Raw genomic sequence first — 27,544 nt, 5'->3', positions numbered from 1 at the left:
CTGATGAAGGGTCTTGGCCCGAAACGTCGACAGTGCTTCTTCCTATAGATGCTGCCTGACCTGCTGCGTTCCGCCAGCATTTTGTGTGTGTTGCTTGAATTTCCAGCATCTGCAGATTTCCTCATGTTGGCTGGTAATGACAGCTGCTTTTTCCTTCCACCTCCCTCACCAGTGCACTTCCACATTATATCAGTGACTCCATCGCAAAATCTGGATTTTACTGACATGGACTCACCATCCAGAATCATAACAACTGGGGTCTTCCTTGGGTGCAGAGGATGGCCAAGACTTTTTCTGTGCCTTGTCATGCTCTTTGCTCTTTAAGGCGTGTTGCAGAACTGCCTTCCTGGATCTTACTGTTGATCTCATCTGTCCAGTCCACTGGAGCTGACTTCACATCTCACAAGGGAATGAGGTCCACCGGCTACCCTCCCCTGGTTCATCCCACATGTTGAAGGGATGGGCCAGGTGTGGCTGGTGTCACATGCAAACAGCTACTTAGAACCACAGGTGAGAGTTCAGTATCTGGTGGAAGCCAAAGCCCCAGAATGGACACAAGAAATGGAAGTGACGAAGGGCTGAAGAAGATGGAATCTGGTAGGAGAAGATAGTGGACCACACAATAAAGGGAAAGTGGTGAGGAGAGGAATCAGAGTGAGGAATATGTGGGTGATGGGCAGATCGAGGCAGCAAGGGATGGGAAAGAAATGGGCAATGGGATGAGGGAAGAGAGAGGACAGAGGGGAGCGGTTACTGGAAGTTAGAGAGATCATGGTGTTAGACTGGAGACTATGAAAGTCGAATAGGAGGTGCTGTTCCTCTAATCTGTGTCTAGCCTCTGCTTGGCTGTAGAGGAGGCTGTGGACAGACACGTCAGCTTGAGAATGGAACATAAAATTAAAATGGTTGGTAATAAGGATTTTAAGGCGGGTGCTGAACGAAGGGCTCTCCCAAACTGCTTTAGTTCTCAACTGATGTAGAGGAGGCTGCACTGGGAGCAGTAAATGACACCAATGGGTTCACATGTGAAACCTGCTTCACCAGTAAGGACTGTTTAATATCCCGAATGGTGGTGAAAGAGGTGGTGTAGGGGCAGAGTACCACTTAGCACATTTGCAGGATTAACTGCCTGGAGGGGGATAGGTGGGAAAAGATGAGGGGATAAAGGTATCATGAAAAGAGGGATACCTGTGGAAAGTGGAGCAGAAGGGAGATAAATAGAGGGAAGGAGTAAATATGCCCTGTGGTGGGACCCCATTGGCAGATTGTGCAGAGAATAATGTGTAAGATGTGGTGGCTGATTGGGTGGTAGGTGACAACAAGGGTAGCTTGATCCTATCTACTCCCATCTATTTGCACATGGTCTGTATCCCTCCATTCATTTGCCTGTCGAAATGTCTCTTTAAAATTGTTATGGTATATCCTTCCAATACCTCCCCTAGCAGGGTTTTTCATGTACCTACCTATCACCATGTTAAAAAAAAACAGGCCTAATAGTTCCCCTCCACCACCACCACTTTGCTGTACCTGGTGGGACTTGTCCTCACAGTAACGATTTTTCCTTTGGCTCCTCCACGTCCTTCAAACAAAAGGAGTAGTCTTGGGCACTCATATGGGTCCCAGCTATGCCAGCCTGTTTGTCGGCTACGTGGAACAGTCAATGTTCCAAGTCTACACTGGTGACCATCCCGCACTTTCCCTACGCTACATCAATGGCTGCATTGGTACTGCTTCCTGCACCTAAGATGAACAGTTGACTTCATCCATTTTCCCTCAACTTCCACCTGGCCCTCAAATTCACCTGGTCCATTTCCGACACCTCCCTCCCCTTTCTCGATCTCACTGTCTCTATCTCCGGAGACAGCTTATCCACTGATGTCTATTATAAACTCATGGACTCTCACTGCTACCTGGACTATACCTCCTCCCATCCTGTTACTTGTGAAAACGCAATCCCATTCTCTCAATTCCTCTGTCTCCACCACATCTACTCTTCGGATGAGGCTTTTCATTCTGTTTTCATTTTAGAACAAAGGAGATGTCCTCTTTTTTCAAAGAAAGGGGCTTCCCTTCCTCCGCCATCAACACTGCCCTTAACCGCATCTCTTCCATTTCACATACTTCTGCTCCTACCCCATCCTCCCGCCACTCTATCAGGGTTGGGGTTCCTCTTGTCCTTACCTACCACCCCACCAGCCTCCACATCCAGCACAAAATTCTCTTTTGTTTTTGTAATTTATTTTTTATATTGAAGTTCATCATCAAACATTTCCATAAGATGTATTTCAGACATTGTACATGTATATCATATAATCATATATATCACAAATCTCCACGTAGTATTTATCTGAGGTATACACTTATAGAAAAGAGTGGAAAGAAAAAACAAGCAAAAGGAAAAAACTATGTACAAGTAGGGAGTGATCTTTTTTTTAACAACATATTCATTGATTTGTGAGAATAAAATCTGGCCTATGAGGCATTATGTAGTTAAACCATTTTTCCCAGTATGAATTAAATTGTTCCAGCTTATGATTAACAGATGCTGTTATCTTCTCCATTTTGTAAATGTCCATTGTAATTTCCATCCAAGAATTTAAAGTTGGGCTCTCCCTGTGATAACCATTTCCTAGTAAGAGTCTTTTTACGAGCCACCAACAGTATATTCATTAAATATTTATCTCTTTTCAACCATTCTTGAAGTATATACCCAAAATATATGGTCTTACTCTCTAAGGGTATTTCACATTTAAAGGTGTCTTGTAGGGCAATGTGTATCCCCCTCCAATAGTCTTTGATAACAGGGCAGTCCCAAAAAATATTATAATGATTTGCATTTTGATTTCCACAATTTCTCCAGGAAACAGGGAGGTTACTATCATAATGGGATTTCTGAGAGGGTGTAGTAAAATATCTTATCAAGTTTTTCCATCCAAACTCCCTCCATTTCTGTGAACTGGTACACTTCCATTGATACCTCCGTATTATTGTCCATTCTTCCTCAGATATAATTATCCCTCCTTCCTTCTCCCATTTTGTTTTAATGTATGAAGTCGAATGTGTTTTAAGATTTGACAGACCCTTATACATGCTTGAAATGAATCTACTACCGTTAATCTGAATTATATGCTTTTCTAAATAGCTCTAACAAGCATGTACTTGCCTTGGTTACATTTTTAAGCGTCTTATTAACATATTGTCACATCTGTAAATACCGATTAAAAATCTTGTTTTTATAATAAGTATTTCTCTTTAAGCATTTCAAAACTGAACAGTGTTCCTTCTTTCATTCTGTTGTAAAGAATTGTTATTCCTTTCGCTGTCCAGTCCTTACATCTAGCATCCAGTTTATTCGGTGTAAAATCCGAGTCATATGCACACCATTTAAGAATTGCAATATCTCCCTCTAGATTATATTGTTTTATAGTAGTTTTCCATATTTTAAGAGTCAATTTCACCCATGGGTTATCAATAATATTTATGTACCTTTGCAGGTTGTTATCAGCCAAAATTGCTTGTATGGGGATGGGAAGTATCCGCTCCTCAATGTTTTTCCATTGAGCGTCATATGATGGGTTGCACCAACATATCACAGCTCTCAACTGTGCTGCAAAATAATAATCTCTAAGAGAAGGTAGGCCCCATCCCCCCTTTTCCTTTGCTAATTGCAAAGTTTTGAGACAAACACTAGGCCTTTTACCCTGCCAAATATACCTTGATAACATCTTGTTCCATTCATTGAATTGATTTTGATTAATCTCTATTGGTAGGGTCTGAAAGAGATATAACAATCTGGGCAGCATATTCATTTTAATAGACTCAATCCTTGAACTGAGACTGAAAAAAGGAATCAGCTTTCATCTCTCCATATCTTCCTTAATTTTTTTATATAAAGGTTGATAATTACATTCTGATAATTTTGCCAAATTTTTTTGGCATAATGATACCCAAATCTTTGAAAGACTCTGTTTGCAATGCCCAGAGATATCTACTTTCAATTTCTCTTGGTGGGCTATAGTTATATGAAGGTAATTGGGTTTTATCTATGTTGATCTTGTATCCTGAAAATTGACCATATTGTTCAAAGGATTGCATCAATTTAGGTAAAGAGTATGTTGGTTGCCCTAGATAGATCAAAATGTCATCCACATAACAAGGCAATTTATGCTCTGTCCCTTTAAAGTTTTTTGCACACAGACTGGGACATATTCAAAACAGCAGCCTCCTGTGATGACCATATAGACATTGAGGAATATGCGGAGGCAGTAATCAGCTACATAGCCAAATGCACGGAGGATGTCAATGTAATGAAAACCTTCACCGCATGTGATTATAAAAAGCGATGGATGACAACAGAGGTGCGTTCACTACTGAAGGCCCGTGACACAGCCTACAGATCGGGGACAGGAGTGCGCTTCGCTCAGCCAGGACTGCGCTTTCACTAGGGATCAGGAAAGCGAAAAGGGCCTACGTGGGCAAAATACATGGACACTTCTGTGACACAGGTGACACCAGACGGATGTGGCAGGGAATTAAAGCTCTGACAGACTACAAGATCAGGCAGAAAACTGATGACAGCGACACCTCTCTTCCTAACAGGCTTAACAAATTCTTTGCACGCTTCGAAGCATCAAACACTACAGCAAGGGGGAAAGCCAGTCCCTTCTTACCATCTGACCAGCCAGCTCCAATCATTGATTCAGAGCAAACATGGAGGACCCTTGCCAGGGTTAACCCACGAAAAGTGGGAGGTCCCGACGACATCCCTGGATGTATGCTCAAGGAATGTGCTGATATATTAGCAGATGTCCTGACAGACATTTTCAACATCTCCCTTAGTCAAGCCATTGTCCCCAGATGCTTAAAAACCTCCACAATCATCCCTGTAGCAAAGAAATCAGTTGTAGCCTGTCTGAATGATTACCGTCCCGTTGCCCTGACCCCCATAGTGATGGAAATGTTTTGAATGGATTGTCAAGCCTCATACCACAGCCAGCCTCCCCTCATCTCTGGATCCTCTGCAGTTTGCTTATCGTCCAAATCGCTCTACGGAGGACGCAATATTCATCACACTGCACACAGTTCTCTCTCACTTGGACAACAAAGACATTTATGCAGAATCCTGTACATTGATTTCAGTTCAGCGTTCAATACCATCATCCCACAGAGACTAGTGGAGAAACTGTTGCTGCTTGGCCTTAACACTGCCATGTGTCGCTGGATACTGGATTTCTTGACAGAGAGACCATCTGTGTTGGCAGGAACATCTCTGACTCCATCACACTGAGCACTGGATCCCCACAAGGCTGTGTGCTTAGCCCATTGCTGTTTACACTGCTAACACATGACTGTGCAGCCAGCTTCAAGGAGAACCTGATCATTAAATTTGCTGATGATACCACAGTGGTGGGGCTCATCAGCAAAAATGATGAAACAATGTACAGGGAGGAGGTTAAACACCTAGAGAGCTGGTGCAGTGACAACAACTTGATGCTTAATGTCACCAAAACCAAGGAGATGATCATTGATTTCAGACGATCTCAGCCTGAGCACACACCCCTCAGCATCATAGTGGAGAGAGTGGAAAACATAAAGTTACTTGGGGTGCAAATCTCAGACAATCTCACCTGGTCCAGGAACACCACTGGGATTGTGAAACGAGCCCAGCAGAGATTGCACTTTTTGAGGAAGCTTAAACAAGCATCACTCCCCACTAACATCTTAACTACATTCTACAGAGGAGTGGTTGAGAGTTTGCTGACCTTTTGCATCACAACCTGGTACCCCAGCTGCAGTGCTGCCGACAAAAAAGCCTTGCAGAGGGGGGTTAGGGGAGCAGAGAAGGTTATTGGGGTCTCCCTACCTTCTGTCCAAGACCTCTTTCAGAGTCGATGCCTCCAGAAGACACAGTACATCATTAAAGACCCCTCACACCCTCTCCATGAACTGTTTGTTCTTCTGTCATCAGGTAAATGTTACAGGAGCATCAAAACTAAAACCACAAGGCTACTAAACAGCTTCCTCCCACAGGCAGTCAGACTGCTAAATAGCTGCTCTACCTGACTCTGCTTTGGACACTTTTAACTTGCACTGGACACTTATAACTTGTTTTTAACTGACATGTGGCTGTTGTGTTTTACTACTGATTGTTATGTTTATTATTTAGTGTTGCGTTTGTTATGATTGCACTGCTCCTGGGAAAAGCTGTCTCATTCTGCCCTGCAGAGCTGATGTACGGTTAGAATGACAAAGTTTTTGAATCTTGAATCTTAATAGTAATTCCCCTGATATCTTCATTTTTTCTGATGTATTGAGCTAATGGTTCCAGATGTAATGTGAAGAGTAGTGGTGACCATGCACAACCCTGTCTTGTGCCCCTTTCTAGGGTACGACTATTTGATAAATATCCATTGATTTTAATCCTAGCAGTAAGCTTGTCATATAGTGTCTGTATAGTTTTAATAATTGTGTCTTGGAAACCAAATCTATGTAAAACTCTGTAAAGAAAATTCCAATTAACCAAATCAAATGCCTTTTCAGCATCCACGCTTATCACTATTGCTTCGATTTTATTTTTTGTATATGATCCATAACGTGGTGTCCTTCGTATATTGTCTTGTGTTTGGCATTGTCGTATAAAACCTGTCTGATCGTTACGTATGGGTAGAATGGGTATGGGTAGTATGGGTAGAAACTCCTCTAATTGTTTGGCCATGATGGAGGTAAATAATCTATCATCTACATTAAGAATGGATATTGCTCTAAATGACCCGCATTCCATTTTATCCTTGCCTTCTTTCGGTATAGCTGAGATTATCGCTTCCTTCTAACTGGGTGGCATTTATGCCTTTTTTAGACTCCAGTTCAGTGTTTGGAGTAGAACAAGAATTAACTCGTTTTTAAACTCTGCTGTATACCCATCTGATCCTGGTGACTTGCTTAATTTAAGCCTACTAATTGCAACTTCAGTTATGTCAGCAGTCACCATTCTATTTTGTTCTTCGCTTAAAGTAGGTAACTAGAGAATTCAAGAAGGTGTCAATTTGGGTTATGCTTCCCCCTGGAACTTTGGAATATAGAGTTTTGTAAAACACTTCAAAAGCTTCTTGAATTTCACTTAGCTTATTTTTTTTTATCATTTTTGTTCTTGGATCCCTAATTCTATGAATTGTATTTTCTGCTATCCTTTTTTCAGATTCCACGCCAGTATTTCAGTATTTTTATAGACTTAGATCCACTTTCATAATGTCTGTTTCAGAAACATTAAATTTTTCCTGATTTCTTGCATAGCCAAACTATTAATTTCATTCCTAATATTTTTAATTTCCCCTAATGTATCCTGCGCCAAATTCTTGCCCAAGGATACTTAAGAATAGGGAGTAAATACTGTCTATTTCTGCCAGCAGTGGTCACATACACTCACTAGAAGTCTGTGGTCTTTTGCTGTTGTAACCCATCAACTTCAAGGTTTAACATGTGCATTCACAGATTCATTCCTTCACATCAATATTGTAATACATGGTTATTGAGTGACTGTCACTTTCCTGAACCAGCCTGGCACTTCTCCTCTGACCTCCCTCATTAACAAGGTGTTTTCACCCACAGAACTATCTCCTCAGTGAATTTTTTTTTTGTATTTTTCACACCATTTTCTATAGACTCCAGAAACTTTTTACGTGAAAATCCCAGGAGATCAGCAGTTTCTGGGCTACCTGAATCATTCCATCTGGCACCAACAATCATTCTACTGAAAAAGCCACTAAGAACGTATTTCTTCCTTATTCTGATGTTTGATCTGAACAACAACTGGACCTCTTGACCATGTCTGCATACTTTTATGCATTGAGTTGCTGCCACATGATTGCTGATTATATATTTGCATGAACAAGTAGATGTACCAAATAAAGTGGCCACTGAGTGTACTATAAATGGGTAAAGAGACGGACATTTAACATTTTCTCGTTCGCTCTCTTCTGACCTCAAATGGATCTTCTCATCTTTGATCCTTGATCATTTTATGTTGGTAGCTTTGTAGCCCAAGGTGGCAAAGGAATATTTGTAAAATGCAAGTCCATCAAAGACAAAACTATGCTTCTTTTTTTGGAAAAATTCCATCCAGTCATTTCATTAGTTAACAAAACTTTGTTTTTTGGATTTTGTCACTTAAACCTTCTCACTTTTACCATTGTGAATCTTGTGTTTACTTTTATTCATATTATTTTGGTGAACTATCTTCTGTTTATTCCTTTTTCCTTTTAAGCCGCAAATATTTTCAAGTCCATATTTTTCAAAGTTGAGATCAGGATTTCTGTCTTACTTTGAAATTAAGGTCTTTCTACCTCCTACAACCTGATCTCTTAATAAAAACAACTCAAGCTGATTGTAATGTGATTTGTGTGTCATTTACCTTTTACTCTTTATCATTTAGGACCTAAGCCGATTAGGTTGTGGCTCTTTGCAACTCATTTTAGAGGTATCTTGCTCTAAGTAAACACTGTATTAGATTGGAATTCAGTGTATGTCAATGAAAACTTTGACCACAAGAGGAGTCTTGGCCCGTTGTTGTTTAAAGTACTTGATTCATGTGACCCCAGCCCCCTCCTTTGTGAGATTCGCAAGAGCCCTAGTCAAGGGGGGGGGGGGGGGTCAAATGACCCAAGAGAGAGAGGGAGACGTGCTGAAGACCACGTTCCCCAGGGAAGCAGAATAAAGCGACTCTGACTATTGTCTCATGAAAACCACGTGTAAAGCCCTCGGGCAAAGTGGGCTGGTCGCTCAACAAGACAAAAGCCTCGGACATAGCCATTGTCTTGGGAGATACCTTTGTGGGATAAGGAACTGGCCTACGTGCAAAATCTCAGGGCAATGTGAGATGGGTGATGGGGGAAGGATTGCCTCGCCCCCCCTACCCTGATGGTCATCTACAACCCTGCCAGTCCAGATAAAAGGTGGGCTGCCGAGGCGGGGCGCCAGACGCACGAGAAGATACGCGAGAATTCCTGCGACTGCGTTTAGAGAGCGACAGCCGGTGATGGGGTTCGTGTGCGTCCTTCCCTTGCCTGGGATTGGCGACCTCACCACGGAAGAACGGCCTAGCTACAGGGGAAGCCACAGATGAGAGTCCATTCCCCAACGAGACTTCCGACTACCTCCTACAGGTTGGAAAACCTGTCGGGTAAATGTTTCATTCTCTCTCTCTCTTTCTAACAAAAGTGCACCAACGCGACACCACAACCGACGGCGGCTGGTGGAACTGCAGTGACCGCAAAAAGACTTTTAAATATCCAGTAAACAATATATATCTGCATTACCCCTAGACAACTGTAGAGCTTATTTCTGATTGATTATTACTATACCTGTGCTTTAGATTGAGTTGTGACGACGTATATGATCTGAATGTTTTGTATTAACCATACGTTTGTGCCCCTTTATAAATAAAAACGTTTGAAAATAGTAGCATCAGGCTTCGGTGGATCCATCTATCTTTGCTGGAAAATTACCCGGTTACTGGGGAACGTAACAAGTGGGGGCTCGTCCGGGATTTGAAACCAAAGGGGAGGGTCAGTGAATCGGGCTGTAAGTCCAAACTTAAATCTGGTTACGCAGGTAGCCAGACAGGAAACCAGCAAAGATGGATGTGGGTGAATTTATGAGAAATCTGACTGTAGAGGCGCTAGGGACGGCTACCAAATCAGACTTGGTAAATCTGGCAAAGGGGTTAGGCCTCACAGAGGTGAGGTCATCAATGAAAAAGCAGGAAGTGCGAGGGGTCATAAATCAGTATTACATTGAAAAGGAGGTGTTTGCAGCTGAGGATTTGGAAAATATCCCCGAAAAGAGATTAGCGAGTGGGACAGATCAGGTAGAGTTGGAGAAAATAAGGTTGGACCATGATCTTAAAGTAAAGCAGCTAGAAGCAGCTGCAAAGGAAAAGGCTGAGGAACGAGCTGAAAGGGAAAAGGAACGAGCTGAAAAGGAAAAGGAAAGGGAGCAGGTGTTCAAACTAAAGGAATTAGAGATGAAACGGGGTCATGCGCTCCAGCTAAAGCAGCTAGAAGCAGAAGCAGAAGAGAAAGAGAAACAAAGGAGCCATGAATTGGAGCTGGACAGGTGAAAGCAAGAGCGAAGAGCTCAAGGGCAAGAGAGAGAGGAGGGGTTTGATGTTAGTCGGGCGTTGAGGTTGGTCCCCCCATTCGAGGAGATGGATGTTGATAGTTATTTCTTGCTTTTTGAAAAGGTGGCAGTGAATCAGAAGTGGCCCAGAGAGCAGTGGGTGGCGTTGTTACAAAGTGTGTTACAAGGGAAAGCACAGCGGGCATATGCCGTGTTGCCCCCAGAAGGGGAAGGGAATTATGATCAAGTAAAGGAGGCCATTCTCCGAGGTTACGAGTTAGTACCTGAGGCGTATAGACAAAGGTTCCGAAATTTAAGGAAAGGGTGGAATCAAACGTATACCGAGCTAGCCCATGAGAAGGGTGTGCTCTTGGACCGTTGGTGCACCGCGGAAAAGGTGGCCGAGAATTATGGGCGTATCAGGGAGTTATTTTTGATTGAGGAATTTAAAGGTTGTGTTCCGGAAGAGATCCGGATGTATTTAGATGAGAGGACGAATCAGTCCATCTCAGAAATTGCTAGGTTCGCAGATGAATATGCCCTAACCCACAAGACAAAGTTTTCCTTGCCAAAAAGTTACCAGAGAGACCGTGGGAACGGTAGAGAAAGTCCGCCGGCCGAGGCGGAGATCCCGCTGGGAGCTAGTGGTAAAATTGAGGAGGAGAGGCAAGACGGCAGGAGAGGTCCTGGCTTGACCTGTTTTAATTGTGGAAAGGTGGGACATATTGCATCTAAATGCTTTGCTCTGAGAAAGGAGCCAGAGAGAGGGAAAGCAGCGATCCCTATCGGGTGTGTAGTGGTAATCAGAAAATCAGCAAGAGGGTCCCAGGGGAGCAGAGAGCGCGAGGGGTCGGAGATTTATATGTCACACGGAACCGTGTCTGTGAGGAAGGGGGACCCGCCAATTCCCGTACGGATTTGGAGAGACACGGGGGCGGAGCTATCATTAATTAGCCGTAACGTATTACAATTCGGACCTCCAACGGGCGAGGTAGCCCTGAGAGGAATAGGAAAAGGGACAGAAAGGGTGTCTTTGCGTAGGGTCATTTTGGATTGTGAGCTGGTGTATGGATCAGTTGAAATGGGGGTGCCATCAGAATTCCCGAGAACTGACGTGGATGTCCTCCTTGGGAACGATTTAGCAGGAGGAAAAGTTTGGTTGGCCATGACTATGACCCGCCGACTGGTGCGTGTTGAGGCCCCGCCCATAGAGTCCCCGAGCTATCCCGCATGCGCGGACACTCGCAGCCTGTCGAGAGCGGCAGCAGAGAACGGGAGCAGTTTAAAATTGGCCAGTTTTGATTTGGCCCAGACGTCTTTACCGACCCTGTGCCACGAGGGTTTCGAGGGTGGTAAAACGAGGAATAGTAACGTAAAAGGGGGTAAGGGAGAGAAGGTAGATCTCCCCTTAGCGAAGAAAAAGGTCCTAGAGGTAGGAAATAAAGATGAGAAACAGATAAAGCTGTTAAAAGGTCCAGGGTTGGACATGGATGATCTGTCTGGTTTGGCAGGACTGTTTGAAGAAGTTGAAAATTCTAAAGGTGTTCCCGATAATGAAATGAGGGCAGTCCTAGATGAAAAGGATGCCATTACCTTGAAGAAGTCTGCTGGGTTGGCAGATGGGGTTGTTTCAGCCCGCGGGGTTGAGTTTACTCCAGAAGTGAGTTGCCCAGAGAGTAACTGGGAGGATCAGGGGAATTTAGAATTTGAAAAAGGTACGGGTATTGAAAGCCTGGAAGAGGCCAATGCCCCGTTTGAGTGTGTCCAAGATGGGGATGCACGTGGCCCTGAACCTAGGCACGGAGCTCAGAAAAAATCTGAGGTATTTGACTCAGCTGGATGAGACGGTCGTCCTTTTGGAGCAGATAGACTTGGTTCGGAAAAAAAAGGGTTAACCTTGGGAAGTGTGAGTTCCCAGATGGTTGTGCTGAAGGGGGTGTTCAGAGTTAATGTGGAGTTTACAAATGGGGAGATAACTGTTGTTGTGGAGGAGAACGGTAAATCTGTAGTTCCCAAATTGAATGAAAAAAAGTTAAAGTCTAGATTGATGCCTGCGCATCGATTACAGGTTGATTTGGAATGTAAGGGTGCTTCACACGCTATTGTTATTCAAGAAAGCGCTGTGAGGAAGCCAAAATTTAAATGCGGCCGGAGAAAAAGGTTTGAACTGAAACACATCAGCCTGCATGGTCTTGACAAAAGGGTTAACTACCTGTGTAGCATTAAAGAATTGGGTGGAAATTCCCATGATGGACTAGGTTGGGGACACGGAGTTAAGAGAATAACCCTCGTGAAAAGAAAAGGCGGGAGAGTACCTCGCCAAATTACTCAAGTTCCCCACGGGGAGACTCTCTGGAAAAGAGGCGATGGTTAATAGAAAATGCCATTTTTAAACAGCAACGCCGGTTGTACGGGTTTGCGCCAAAGCCTGTGACTAATAAAGACAACCCCTTTGGAGACCTGCCGGTGAAATAACACGACCGAAACGATTAGTATTTGTATAAACTTTTGTAGATGCACCTAAGCTAAGATCACACCTCCTTAGTTTTTTTGCTGAAGAAAATAAATAAATAGGTGGTTATTGAGCTGAAGTTTGATGCTACCAGACTTTAGTACGGTACGCGATGTTAAGATTTTAAAGAAAGGGACACTGTAATTGTTACCTGTTTAGATACTGACTTGAATGTATAACGGTAGTACTCTGTGAAGAGAGGAGCTTGTGTATTGTGTTAGAAAAAAAAATCCTATAAGACTCTGTACCAACTTGATTTTAACTGCTGGTAAAAAAAACTTTTAAGAGGGGAGGTGTTATGACCCCAGCCCCCTCCTTTGTGAGATTCGCAAGAGCCCTAGTCAAGGGGGGGGGTCAAATGACCCAAGAGAGAGAGGGAGACGTGCTGAAGACCACGTTCCCCAGGGAAGCAGAATAAAGCGACTCTGACTATTGTCTCATGAAAACCACGTGTAAATCCCTCGGGCAAAGTGGGCTGGTCGCTCAACAAGACAAAAGCCTCGGACATAACCATTGTCTTGGGAGACACCTTTGTGGGATAAGGAATTGGCCTACGTGCAAAATCTCAGGGCAATGTGAGATGGGTGATGGGGGAAGGATTGCCTCGCCCCCCCTACCCTGATGGACATCTACAACCCTGCCAGTCCAGATAAAAGGTGGGCTGCCGAGGCGGGGCGCCAGACACACCAGAAGATACGCGAGAATTCCTGCGACTGCATTTAGAGAGCGATAGCCGGTAGTGGGGTTCGTGTGCGTCCTTCCCTTGCCTGGGATTGGCGACCTCACCACGGAAGAACGGCCTAGCTACAGGGGAAGCCACAGATGAGAGTCCATTCCCCAACGAGACTTCTGACTACCTCCTACAGGTTGGAAAACCTGTCGGGTAAATGTTTCATTCTCTCTCTTTCTAACAAAAGTGCACCAACGTGACACCACAACCGACGGCGGCTGGTGGAACTGCAGTGACCGCAAAAAGACTTTTAAATATCCAGTAAACAATATATATCTGCATTACCCCTAGACAACTGTAGAGCTTATTTCTGATTGATTATTACTATACCTGTGCTTTAGATTGAGTTGTGACGACGTATATGATCTGAATGTTTTGTATTAACCATACGTTTGTGCCCCTTTATAAATAAAAATGTTTGAAAATAGTAGCATCAGGCTTCGGTGGATCCATCTATCTTTGCTGGAAAATTACCCGGTTACTGGGGAACGTAACAATGCAAAATGACCTCAATTTTACACAAATTGCTCCAAATGAAGAAATTCTATAAAGGCCAATTTAGAGTTTGAAGTACTTTTATGTTAAAACTTTAGGTTATTCCAATTTATTAGAACTTGTTGAATAACAAAATAATTTGATTTTACTGACTATTCCTGTAATTTCTCAATGCTTGGAAATTTGGTATCAGTATCCTGGTATAAATGCCCTTTATATTGTTTCATTCAGAAACTGCTTATGTGTGATGAGATATTTTATACAAGAAACATTTCTCCTTGTGTGACCCCTGACATGGCAAAATAAGTTTCAAGAATTGCTAGAGTTAAAGGCCTGTGAAGAGATCCTAATTTGTGGTTTTTATTTTTGTAGGTGGCAGATGGAGCTAATGCAGTAGTGCTGGGGCAGCTGGGGGACATACCCTCCCCACTGGCTATTATTGGAGGGAATTGTACACTCCAAGGTTTTGATCGGGAAGGAAATGATCTTTTCTGGACGGTATGGAAATACAGAATTATGCCAGGACTGAGTACAGTACCAGTTTTTGTAGGGTGAGAGTTAGGATGGTACTAAGTACTGTAAAATGTGGAAGCAATGCTGCTTTGAACAAAGAACCAATATCCTTTCCCTCCCGCTTCCACCCTCCCCTTAAATTCACTTGGTCCGTTTCAGACACCTCTCTCCCCTTCCTTGATATCTGGCTGTCTCCTTTTCTGGCAAAACTATCTACCAATATCTCTTATAACCCACCAACTCCCACAACTATCTTGACTATACTCCTTCTCATCCCATCTCCTATAAAACTGTCATTCCTTTTTTGCCGTTTCTTCATCACTCTTGCCTCTGTTCCTAGGATGAGGCTCTCCTTTGCAAGATATCAGACGTCCTCCTCCTTCAAAGAACGAGGTTTCCCTTCCTCCACCATTGATGCTGCCCTCCATTTCCAAGATATCTGCCCTCACCCCATTTTCCTGCCACCTTAACAGGGATAGTTTTTCTCTTGTCCTCACCTACCACCCTATGAGCCTCCACATCCATCATATCATTCTCTGCAGTGTCTGCCATCTGGAAAGGGACCCTACCACCAAACACATCCTTGCATCCCTTACTCTCTGCTTTCCACACAGATCTCTCCATAAGATATAGGAGCAGGATTAGGCCATTCAGCCCTTCGAGTCTGCTCTGTCATTCCATCATGGCTTATCCCTTGTCCATTTGTCCCTCCCCACTAATCTCGCTCCTGGCATTTACCACTGCAAGCGAAAAAACTAGACCTGCTCATTCACCTCCTCCCTCAACTCCATTGTCCCAACAGTCTTTCCAGATGAAGTAGCGTTTTACCTGTGAATCTGTTGGGATTGTTTACTGTATCCGGTGCTCTCAATATGGTCTCCTCTACATTGGTGGGAACCAATGTAGATTGGGTGGCACCTTTGTTGAACACCCCAAAAATCAGGATTTCCTGGTGGCCAACTATTTTAATTCCAGTCTCCATTCCCAGTCCGACATGTCATCCATGACTGCCTCTACTGCCATGATGAGGCCACCTGCAGGGTAAGGAAGCAGCACCTCCTATTCCATCTGAGTAGCCTCAACCTGATGAACATCAAATTTTCTAACTTACAGTAATTTTTCCTTCTCCCACCTTCACTCTTCAATGCCCCACTCTGGCCCCCCTCTAACCTCTTCTCTTCTCCTCTCCTGCCTATCGCCTACTTCTGGTGCCCCTCCTCCTACTCTTTCTCTCATGGTCCATTCTCCACTCCTATCAGATTCTTCTTTCTCCAGCCCTTTAACTTTTCCACCTATTACCTCCTAGGCTTACTTCATCTTCACCTCCCCCAATCACCTGTCTTCACTATTGCCTTCTAGCTTGTATTCTTCCCCTTCATCCTCCTTATTCTGGCTTCTTCCCCTTTTGTTTTGCAGTTTTGATGAAGAGGCTTGGCCTAAAACGTCGACTGTTTATTCATTTCCATAGATCCTGCCTGACCTGCTGAGTTCCTCCATTATGTGTGTGTTGCACCAATGCTTCCTCGTCATTAGTTTGTAGAGCAACAACATAAAAGAAGTATTTTGGATATTTTTCTCAGTATTTTGCCAATTTTTGGCATTTTATTCTGAGAGGCATGTAGGAAAAATGGTAAAATTAAACAGTAAATTATCTGGTTACATTAGGCATTAGTTATGGAAGAGGCATAGTAGCAGTATGACAGTCTATTCTTGTGGTTCCTCCATAAAGAAAAGTACCTCAGTGTGTCTATTAAATTTATGATTCTGTGGTTTAATAATATAGGTACTCTTTCTAATTCTAGGCACTGCTTTGGTCCACCTTGTTCAGTTTGACCAAGATATCCATCTGGGCCAGTCTCATTTGTCTGCATTTGCCTCCTATCTCTCTAAGCTACTTTTTTATTATCTATGTACCTGTCCATGTCTTTTAAACATCATAAGTGTGCCTACCTTTATCTTTTCCTTTAGCAGGTTATTCCATATACCCACTATTCTCTGTGTGTGGGGTGGGGGAGAGTTGGCCCTCAGGTTCAAATCAAATGGTTCACTTTAACATCAGAGAATGTATATAGTGTACTACCTGAAATTCGGCCATGGAAGAAGGGGAATTGGGAGGAGCACCAGGAGGTGGTGGTGAGGGGCAGGTAAGGAGATAAAGTAAGAGAGGAAAATGGATTGGGGAATGGTGAAGGAGCGGGGGGGGGGGTGCAATTACCAGAAGTTGGATTAATCCTCTACCCTGAGTGTGGCCTCATCGCGGCTATAGAGGAGCCATGGGCTGACATATGGGAATGAGAAGTAGAATTAAAATGAGTGGCCACTGGGAGATCCAGCTTTTTCTGGCGAATGTAGTGTAGGTGCTTGGTGACATCATTGAGGAACCGGGTTGTCTACAGGTCTGCACCCTAAAGGTGCACATCATCCAGGCTGCTCCTGGAGATATTGAAATGCCAGGCCGCATGGCCAGTATGAGAACCCACTGCTCATGGAGAACCGTAGTTTGAGCTGTAGCTGTAGATCATGGACTCTGATAGAACCACAGCCACCTTGAAAAGAAAGGAAAGACACAAGAAAAGAAGAATAAGCTGTTTAACAGATGAACTGGAAGAAGTCGAGTGGGTCTGCAAAAACATCTGGCGCCTTCCAGCTCCTTTCACCTTCCTTTTTAATATTCCTCCCTTCACCTTAAATCTGTGTATTCTAGTTGTTGAGTTCCCTATCCAGGCCTCTGATGATTTATACACCCCCTCTAAAGTCACTCTTTTGCCTCCTACACTGCCAGGATAAAGACTCCAGTATCCAGCCACTCTTATACCTCAAGCCCTCCAATCCCAGTAACATCCTTGCTATCTTTTTTGTACCTTTGCCAGTTTAAAAATATCCTTCCTATAAGTGAGTGACTAAAACTGAGTACAATGTTCCATGTGTGACCTCAGCAACAACTTTGATAGGTTCACCATGGTTCTCAACTTCCTGTATTCAATACGGGAAGTATGCAAAACACCTTAAGAACTGTCATTCATCACAGAGCCCAACTAAAATGGGAGATTGGCAAAAAAATGAAGATCATTTAGACTCATTTGATTCTGGATAAAAGTTATGAGATAGGGCAATGGAAAGAAGAATGTTTGGAGATTGCACCCAGGAAATAAATTGATGACCTTACAATCAATTGAATTTTCTTTAAGAGATTTAAGATATATCGATAGATGTCCTATCAGTATACACCTCTGTCCCCATTAGGAAGACCTTGGGACTATCTGTTGCGATTTTGATAACACCCAACAAGTTCCTCTCCACTGTTACCCAACAACTTCTCTTTTGGCTTCTCCCATTTTCTCTGGACCAATAATGTAGCCATGGGCACTCAGGTGGTACCTGGTTATGACTGTCATTTAGTTGACTACATGGAGCAATCCATGTTCCAATCTTAAACTGGCAATGCTCTCCAACTCTTTCTCCACTACACTAGCGACTACATTGATGCTGCTTCCTGTACCTATGTGTAGCTTGTCAAATTCATCAAATTCACTGTGAACTTCCACTCTGCATGTGTGGCCTCTGTCGGTCGTGGTCAACCATGGGTACTGCACCTCTGGTAGTCACTGGGAGTGACTTCTCCAGGGCACAAGCCAGGGCAGAGTTGATATGGAGATCCGTATGTTGCCCATGCAGTGGGACCCCTCTCTCCATGCTGGTGACAGGTCCAAAGGAACGACGAAAGTCGATACAGTTTGATGCCAGCAGCATCGCAGGAGTTGCAGTGCTGGTGCTGGGTACAGCAGTCAGCTGCCTTTGGGACTCCGCCTCCAGATTTTTGTCTCGGGGTTTACTCCCAAAGCCTTTCCCCTGAGTGGATATAGCTGCAAGGCAGCAGATGTTTGAAATCAGAGTTCTCCCTCTCCTAGATGAGCTACCATCCATGGCTAATGAGCCCCATCTGCCCAGAACAACTGGTTTTAAGGCGTCAGTGGTACGCCTTTGCCCCTTCTCCTGTCAGTGAGAACAGCTCCGCCAGGCATAAGAACTATGCCACACGTGAAGGCCAGGAGGTGGACTTGGTTGTCAGAGGCAGTTTGAGACACATGCCACAAAGAGCAATTGTTTAGAAGTGGGAGCTCGTCCCCACTACCACCCTTCGGCTATGACTACCCTTGGAGCCACTCTGCACTCAAATTCATTTGGTTCAACTCTGACACCTGTGTCCCCACACTTGATCACCATCTCCATCTCAGGAGACAGATTATTCACTGACATCTTCTAAAACACTGATTCCCATGGTTACTTTGATTACACCATTTCTCACCCTGTCATTTACAAGGATGTAATTCTTCCAGCATTTCATTTGTCTCTACCACATCTGTTCTTGTGATTTGGCTTTACACTCTAGAACATCTATGGAAATGGGGTTGCCCACATCCCTTCTATATCCCACATCTGCCCTTGCCTCATACTTCCCCGATTGTAACAGTGATAGAATTCTCCTATTCTCACCTACTACTCCACTAGTTTATGGATCCAACATATCATCCTCTGCCTTTTCTGCCATCTGCAAAGGGATCCTATCACCTGGCGCATTTTCTGCTTCCCTCCCGCTCTGCTTTCTGCAGTGGAACTCACTCTCTCCATGACTGACTGACACAGACACACACAAAATCCCACCCACCTAGACACCACATATGTGCTGAACCATTTAATCAAAAACCTCAAATGTAGTGTCTACCGGAAGTACAGACTTAATGGATCATTCTTCGACCTGTGTTGTCAGTGTGCCAGAACAAAGGTAGTCAAGAAACTCATCCTAGAAGCCCTCTGTGATGATGTCTGTGCTCTGATGGCTCACACTGAGTCTGATCTTCAGCTAATTCTCAACAAATTTGCTGAAGCCTTGCTGCTGTTTGGTCTTACTTTAAGGCTAAGCAAAACAGAAGTCCTATTTCAAGCTTGTCTTCGATCAGCCGCTACTACCCCCTGTATCTCTATCGAGGGAACAAGACTGAGAACTGAGGAGGAATTCAAGTTTCTCAGCAGTGTCATTTGTAGTGATGGCTGACTAGACCAAATTCGGCGCCAGGATTTGCAAGGCCAGCCAGAGCCTTGGTTGACTGCGATTGAACTAGAACAACATCTGTCTGTCCACAAAACTAAAGATGTACAAAGCTGTTGTCCTCAGCAGTCTCCTGTATTGGTGTGAAACCTGGACCATATACAGAAGACACCTCAATCTAGAAGGATTCCATATGTGTAGTCTGAGATCAATCATTGGCATTCGTTGGCAGGACCGAGTCACAAATCTAGAGGTCCTCAACAGGGCAGGGGCCTCAAGTGTTGAGACCATGATTGTAAAAGCACTGCTTCAGTGGCCAGAGTATGTCATGTGTTTGAAAGATTCCTGAATTCCTGAATAGCTACTAAATGGTGAGTTTTTGCTGGGTAAAAGGAGTTGAGACAGGCCTCATGAGAGGTCCAAAGACTATGTGAAAGCTAACATTACACATGCTGAGCTTGTACCAAAATGGCTGGAACACAGTGCGTAAGACCGAAGTGACGGGCTCTTAACAACCTAGAGAGACGCCAGGCAATACTATTCACTTTCTGACAAAGAAGGAAAGCAACAGCAGTGGCTCCACTTCCAGATCCAACGCAGTTTTCATGTCCTGTTGTGGACTTCTCTGTCTCTCACAACTTGGATTTAGCAGTCACCTATGAACACACAATAGAGCTGCGCCATGCTCACCTAAACAGTCCTTCCAGGTGAGGCAGTTCTTCACATGCGAAACCCTTCATATGTGAACAATGCATTCAGTTCTCCTGTCATATATCAGAGACACCCAATGTAGATTGAAAGATTGCTCCATCTGCCATAACAGCCAAGGTCTCCCGGTAGCCAGCCATTTTAATTTCACTTCCCATTTCCACAGCAACATGTCTGTCCATGGCCTTTTCTACTGCCAAGGTGATGCTACACACAGGTTAGGGAACCAACACCTCATATTCCTACCTGAAGGCATGAACATAATTTTCTCTAACTTCTGGTAACCACTCCCCTGTTATTCCCTCATCCCACTGACCCTATCACTCTTTCCCCTCCCTTGCCCTATCAGGTCATCACCTACACATTCCTCCCTCTGCTTCCCCTCCTCACCTCCTTTCCTTGGTCCATTATCCTCTCCTGTCAGATTTCACCTTCTTCAGCCCTTTATCAATTCCACCTTTCACCTGCCAGATCTTGTTCTACCCTTTCCACCCATCTTTTTTATTTTTGGCTTCTTCCCTTTCTTTTAAAAAAAACAGTCCTGGTAAAGGGTCTTGACCTAATGTCAACTATCCATTTCCCTCAACTGATGATGCCTGACTCACTGAGTTCTTCCAGCATTTTGTGTGCTGTTTTAGATGTATTTTTTTTTCATTATCCTTCATGAAGCAGGAGTTGCAGAGATTAAAACAGTTGAAAAATCTTTGTAGGTAGTTTTTTTAAAATTGAAGCAAGAGGCTGAGAGTGAAGAACTAAAGACATCTCAGAGAGAAGCCATTTTTTTTTACTGATCGGGGAAAAGAGGCTAGATTGCGCAGGCGCGTGATTTAGCGCGCCAAAGGTTTAAAAAAAGACAGTGGCCATCATCGGAGTGTACTGAGTCAGAGTGGGACAGCTTTGGCTCAACAGGCTTTGTCGTGAATAGGCAGAGGCGACAGTAGGTTCCAGTAAGTTTTGTTTTCTTCGTTTAGAGTGGAGGGACTGGCAGGCAGGATGTTGTTATGCTCCTCTTGCAGGATGTGGGAAGTCAGGGAACCTTTGGTGTCCCTGACAATGACACCTTCAAGAAGTGCATACAGCTGCAGCTCCTAACAAATCGCGTTAGGGAACTGGATCAAGAGCTGGATGACCTCTGGATCATTCGGGCGAATGAGGAGTTTATAGATAGTAGTTTCAGGGAGGTAGTTACACCGAAGGAGCAGCACACAGGTAATAGGGTTACCGTCAGGCGGGGGAAGGGGAAAGGGCAGGCAGAACAGGGCTCCCCTGTGGCCATTCCCCTCAACAACAAGTATACCGATTTAGATACCGTTGAGAGGGATAACTTACCTGGGACAAGCTGCGACAGCCGGATCTCTGGCACTGAGTCTGGTTCTGCAGTGCAGAAAGGAGGGGGGGGGGGGGGGAAGAAGAGGAGAGCGGAAGTGATAGGGGACTCGATAGTTACAGGTACAGACAGGAGGTTCTGTGGTCATGACAGAGACTCCCGGATTGTTTGTTGCCTCCCGGGTGCCAGCATTCTGAAATGGGAGGGTGAGCAGCCAGATGTCATGGTACACATTGGTACCAATGACGTAGGAAGAAAGAATGAGGAAGTCCTGAAAAGTGAGTATAGAGAGCTTGGTAGGAAGTTAAAAAGCAGGACCTCAAGGGTGGTAATCTCAGGATTGCTACCTGTGCCACATGCCAATGAAGGTAAGAATAGGATGCTCTGGAGGATGAACACGTGGCTGAGGAACTGGTGTACGGGGCAGGATTTCAGATTTCAGGATCATTGGGACCTCTTCTGGGGCAGGTGGGACCTGTACAAGAGAGACAGGTTACACCTGAACTACAGGGGTCCAATATCCTTGCAGGGAGGTTTGTTAGTGTTATTGGGGGGGTGGGGTTTAAACTAGATTTGCAGGGGGATGGGAACCAGTGTGCTAGAGTAGATAGTGGAGCAGGGCTGAAAATAAATGATGTTAAAAGTTCATGCAAAGTCACAAATAGAAAGGTTGTGTGTGGTGGTAATAATCCTCTGAGGTGTGTCTATTTCAATGCGAGGAGTATTGTGGGAAGGCTGACGAGCTGAGGGCGTGGATTGACACGTGGAATTATGACAATGTAGCCATTAGTGAAACTTGGCTACAGGAGGGGCAGGACTGGCAGCTTAATGTTCCAGGGTTCCAATGTTTCAGACGTGATAGAGGCAGAGGGTGAGGGTGGGAGTTCATTTCTCAGACTGGAAGCCTGTCTCTTGTGATGTTCTCTGGGATTCGGTACTGGAACCATCGCTGTTTGTCAACTACATCAGCGATTTCTACAAGGACATACAAGGCACTGTTAGTGACTGGTGTTTTTTTGGGACAGGTTGTTCTCTGGCAAGGATGTCATTGGTAAGTGGGAGGCCTTCAAAGGAGAAATCTTGAGAGTGCAAAGTTTGTATGTTCCTATCAGGATTAAAGGCAAAGTGTATAAGAATAAGAAACCTTGGTTCTCTAGGGATATTGAAACTGATAAAGAAGAAGAGAAAGATGTATGACATGTATATGAAACAGGGAGCAAATAAGATACTTGAGGAGTATAAAATGTGCAAAAAAATACTTAAAGAAATCAGGAGGGCTAAGAGAAGACATGAGGTAGCTTTGGCAGTTAGGGTGAAGGTTAATCCAAAGAGCTTCTACAGGTATATTAAGAGCAAAAGGATAGTAATTGGTCCTCTTGAAGATCAGAGTGTTTGGCTATATATGGAACCAAAAGAAATGGGGGAGATCTTAAATAGTTTTTTTGCGTCTGTATTTACTAAGGAAATTACATGGAGTCAATGGAAATAAGGCAAACAAGTAGTGAGGTCATGGAACCCATATAAATTGAAGAGGAGGAGGTGCTTGCTATCTTGAGACAAATCAGAGTAGATAAATCCCCAAGACCTGACGGTATTCGCTCAGACCTTGAAGGAGACTAGTGTTGAAATTGCAGGGGCCCTGGCAGATATATTTAAAATGTCGGTATCTACAGGTGAGGTGCCAGAGGATCGGAGGATAGCTGATGTTGTTCTGTTGTTTGAAAAAGGCTCAAAAATTAAACCGGGAAATTATAGGCCGGTAAGTTTGACATCGGTAGTAGATAAATTATTGGAAGGAGTACTAAGAGATAGGATCTACAAGTATTTAGATAGACAGGGAGTTATTAGGGAGAGTCAACACGGCTTTGTGCGTGGTAGGTCATGTTTAACAAATCTAGAGTTTTTCGAGGAGGTTACAAGGAAAGTAGATGAAGAGAAGGCAGTGGATACTGTCTACATGGACCTCAGTAAGGCATTTGATGAGGTCCCGCATGGGAGGTTAGTTAGGAAGATTCAGTCACTAGGTATACATGGTGAGGTATTAAATTGGATTAGACATTGGCTTAATGGGAGAAGTCAGAGAGTGGTAGTGGAAGATTGCTTCTCTGAGTGGAGGCCTGTGACTAGTGGTGTGCCACAGGGATCGGTGGTGGGTCCATTGTTATTTGTCATCTCTCTCAATGATCTGGATGATAATGTGGTAAATTGGATCAGCAAATTTGCTGATGATACAAAGATTGGAGGTGTAGTGGACAGTGAGGAATGTTTTCAAAGCTTGCAGAGGGATCTGGACCAACTGGAAAAATGGGCTGAAAAATGGCAGATGGAGTTTAATACAGACAAGTGTGAGGTGTTGCACTTTGGAAGGAAAAACCAAGGTAGAACATACAAGGTAAATGGTAGGGCACTGAGGAGTGCAGTAGAACAGAGGGATCTGGGAATACAGATACAAAATTCCCTGAAAGTGGCATCACAGGTAGATAGGGTAGTAAAGAGAGCTTTTGGTACATTGGCCTTTATAAATCAAAGTATTGAGTATAAGAGTTGGAATGTTATGGTGAGGTTGTACAAGGCATTGGTGGAGTATTGTGTGCAAATTTGGTCACCAAATTACAGGAAGGATATTAATAAGGTTGAAAGAGTGCAGAGAAGGTTTACAAGGATGTTGCTGGGACTTGAGAAACTGAGTTACAGAGAAAGGTGGGACTTAAGGTTAGGACTTTATTCCCTGGAGCATAGAAGAATGAGGGGAGATTTGATAGAGGTATATAAAATTATGATGGGTGTAGATAGAGCCTGCAAGCAGGCTTTTTCCACTGAGGTTATGGGAGAAAAAAACCAGAGGACATGGGTTAAGGGTGAAGAGGGAAACATTTAAAGGGAACATTAGGGGTGGGGCTTCTTCACACAGAGTAGTGGGAGTGTGGAATGAACTGTCAGATGAAGTGGTAAAAGCGGGCTCACTTTTAACATTTAAGAAAAACTTGGACAGGTACATGGATGAGAGGTGTATGGAGGGATATGGTCCAGGTGCAGGTCAGTGGGACTAAGCAGAAAAATGGTTCGGCACAGCCAAGAAGGGCCAAAAGGCCTGTTTCTGTGCTGTAATGTTCTATAATTCTAGGTGTAAAGTAAATGGATTGAAAAACATGTCTGGTTGTATTCCACTTCAGGAAATGATTTAAACCCTCATGGAAGATCAAACTTGATTCTTCAACAGATTCTATAAATTAACTGACATACATGCAGGTGTATTTTTCAAATAAAAGCATTGATATGGCCAAGTTTGATAGCCAGATGAAATATATGTAATTATTTTGAGTATTTTTTTTTCTTGCTGAAGGTTAAGCGGGTTTTTGCATCACCACAGTTTTGGGAGGAATTTTGTTTATTTCCATAATTAACTGTTATTTATTGCCTGAACACATTGTGTTTTAATTTTTTAAAAGGCACAGAGACAGTGAAAACATTGAAATCTAAGTAGCAGCATAATGTATACTCTGGATGTAATGATGAGATTTTTTGATTATAACTGCAGTTATAAAGGATATTACACCAAAGAATTTTGCTTGGCATGGAAATGTTTTCATAACGTGGATCCTACAGTTAAATGTTTCCATTGAAATATACTAACTTTGCTTCAAAATTTATTTAGCTGCCAATCAAGTTTGGGCTGACAAAATCAAGCAATTGTTGCCTTATAACAAAATTACCCTTTTTTTTGAAGAACGTCTTGACCAATAACCTTTTTCCCCCCACTCTTTCTCCTATGGCCTTTCCACCATGACTCTGACAATATGTACATGCTTCTGGACTGACCTGGCTCCTCTTACCTTGGGACAATCCTTTCAACTGTTCACTGCCTCTTTTGTTTACAATGATTAGGCCTATTCCTCCCTGTGCAAAAATAAAGATAGCTGCTCTGCTGTTGTTCCATCAGCTCCTGTGAGTCATTAAATATACTCCCTGAATTAAGAATATCTAAATTACTGCACTGTGCCACAGAATTGAAGACACGGGATATGGAAGATGATAAAAGAAAACAGTAAAGGTGTTTGATATATTAGGTGAGTGATTCTAGAGCTGAATATGGCAAACAGAGAAAAGTAAGTGGGAAAAGAAGATGACTGTAGCTAATGGTGGTTAATATAGAGAATCAAAAAGTCTTCGCTGGGTAGACTTATAGTAGGAGAATAGTAGGTAAGGAGAATAGGACAGGTGTGGCTGATCAGGAATGAAGAAGAGAATTTCTGCAGTTCGGTATGCTATTTTCTATTGTATTTTTCCAAGGGAAGACATGCTGTTGTATTCTCAAAAGAATGGAGGTATAAAGTTTACTGATACAGAGGTGGTTCTGCAAAGGATGGCAATATTTAAAGTCATTGGTTTGGATAGTTGCATCCTTGGTGGTTGGAGGTTGTAGAATGAATTGCTGATGGTTTCTATTCCCCCCTGGGTACCCAGAGCTCAAAAATGGCAAAAGCATAACAATGTTTAAAAAGGCGTGTATAGAGGTGCCAGGAAACTACAGAACTGTTAATTGAATCTCAGTCTTTGGTAATTTTTAGAAACAATAATTGGGGAAGACAATAAGAGGCACTTAGAAAAGTTTGAGTTGATGAAGTTTGCATGGAATTATTAAAAGCAGATCAGTGTTATCTTACCTGATTGTTTTTAAATTTGAAGATTGATAGAAATGTAGATGTTGCATACGTGGACTAATAAAGTCCCACATTATTGTGGTTAGCAAAATTGATGCCTATCAGATTATAAGACAATAAACAGCATGAATAGGAAATTGGCTTAAACACAGAGTGGTAGGAAACAGTAATTTTTCAGATTGGAAGATTTCCTAGTAGATGGCGCTTGGACACTTTATGCATGTTGATGATTTTAGACGTGAGTGTACAAATGAGAGAAGTTATGTCAAATGAAAATAAAAATTGCAGATACTGGGTCTGAAACAAAAAAAAGAACGTGCTGTAAATACTCATTGGGTCAGGTAGCTGCTTGACCTGCTGAGTATTTCTACCGGCATATCATTCTCTGTAACTTCCACCACTTACAATGAGATCCTACCACTAAGCACATCTTTCTCTTCCCCCACCCCCCTGCCCACTTCCCATGAGGATTGCTCTCTATAAGATACCCTTAACCACTCATCAACTCTGCACTAATCTTCCTCCTTGGCCTGCAAACGGGACAACTGTTACACCTCCCTACAGCACCTCCTGTACCATCATTCAGGGCCCTAAACAGTCCTTTCAGGTAAGGTGGCACTTCACCTGTGAGTGTTTCAGGGTTATCTGTTGTATCCGGTGCTCCAGCCATGGTTTCCTCTACATCCGTGTGACCAGACATAGAAGGTGCTTCATCAAGCACCTTCATTTTGTCTGTGTCCCAATGGCTGCTCATTTCAATTCGACCTCCCATTCCCATACTAATATGTAGAGGGCTGCTGCCACGATGAGGCCATACTCGGGTCAGAAGGGTAACTCCTCATATTCTGTCTCGATGACCTCTGACCTGATGGCATGAACATTGATTTCAAATCCATGTGAGTGCTCATCTTGCCCAACCCCTCACGGTCCCGTAACACATCCTACACAATCTGGAAAACTCACCAATGCCTCTACTTTCTGAGGAGCTGCAGAGAGCTGGACTTTGCACGTCTACACTATTCGCATCCTTCCACAGATGGGCAGTAGAGAGCATCCTAACATGCTGCATCCCTGCATAGTACAGAAACTGCACTGTGGGAGATGAGAAAGCTTTACAACGGGTAATCAAAATGACCCAGTGCATCACCAGCACTAGCCTACCCACCATCAAAGCATGTGTATATACAGAGAGGTGTCAAAAAACGGCCAGTAGCATCACGAAGGATCCCACCCACCTTTTCCATGGACTGATTGTCCTACTGCCATCAGGAAGGAGGCTATGTAGCAACCATACCAGGATCACCAGACTCGTAAACAGTTACTTTCCCAAGCAGTAAAGCTGATCAACACCTCCACTCACTGATCCACCCCTCCACACTCCCAGCCACCACTGCTTTATCATTTCCTGTCAGAGTCGTCTTGTGTACAGACGCTCCTG

General features: G+C 43.6%; 1 protein-coding gene across 3 annotated transcripts in view; it reads left to right on the top strand.

Moving 5' to 3' along the window:
• bbs2 (Bardet-Biedl syndrome 2) overlaps positions 1-27,544 on the top strand; it is a 136,792-nt gene that overhangs the window by 26,353 nt on the left and 82,895 nt on the right. For all 3 annotated transcript variants that reach the window (XR_012101867.1, XM_073069629.1, XM_073069630.1), the window contains exon 4: positions 14,223-14,348. Coding sequence is in view for 2 of the 3 variants with exons in the window: in XM_073069629.1 (XP_072925730.1) it covers positions 14,223-14,348 (126 nt within the window). In the remaining variant the exon portion in view is untranslated. The remainder of the gene's footprint in view (positions 1-14,222; positions 14,349-27,544) is intronic.

Source organism: Hemitrygon akajei, chromosome 17 (assembly GCF_048418815.1).
Source record: "Hemitrygon akajei chromosome 17, sHemAka1.3, whole genome shotgun sequence".
NCBI classification, from domain to species: Eukaryota; Metazoa; Chordata; class Chondrichthyes; order Myliobatiformes; family Dasyatidae; genus Hemitrygon; species Hemitrygon akajei.
The sequence above is the reverse complement of the archived record's forward strand: the minus strand, read 5'-3'. Positions and strand labels throughout refer to the sequence as shown.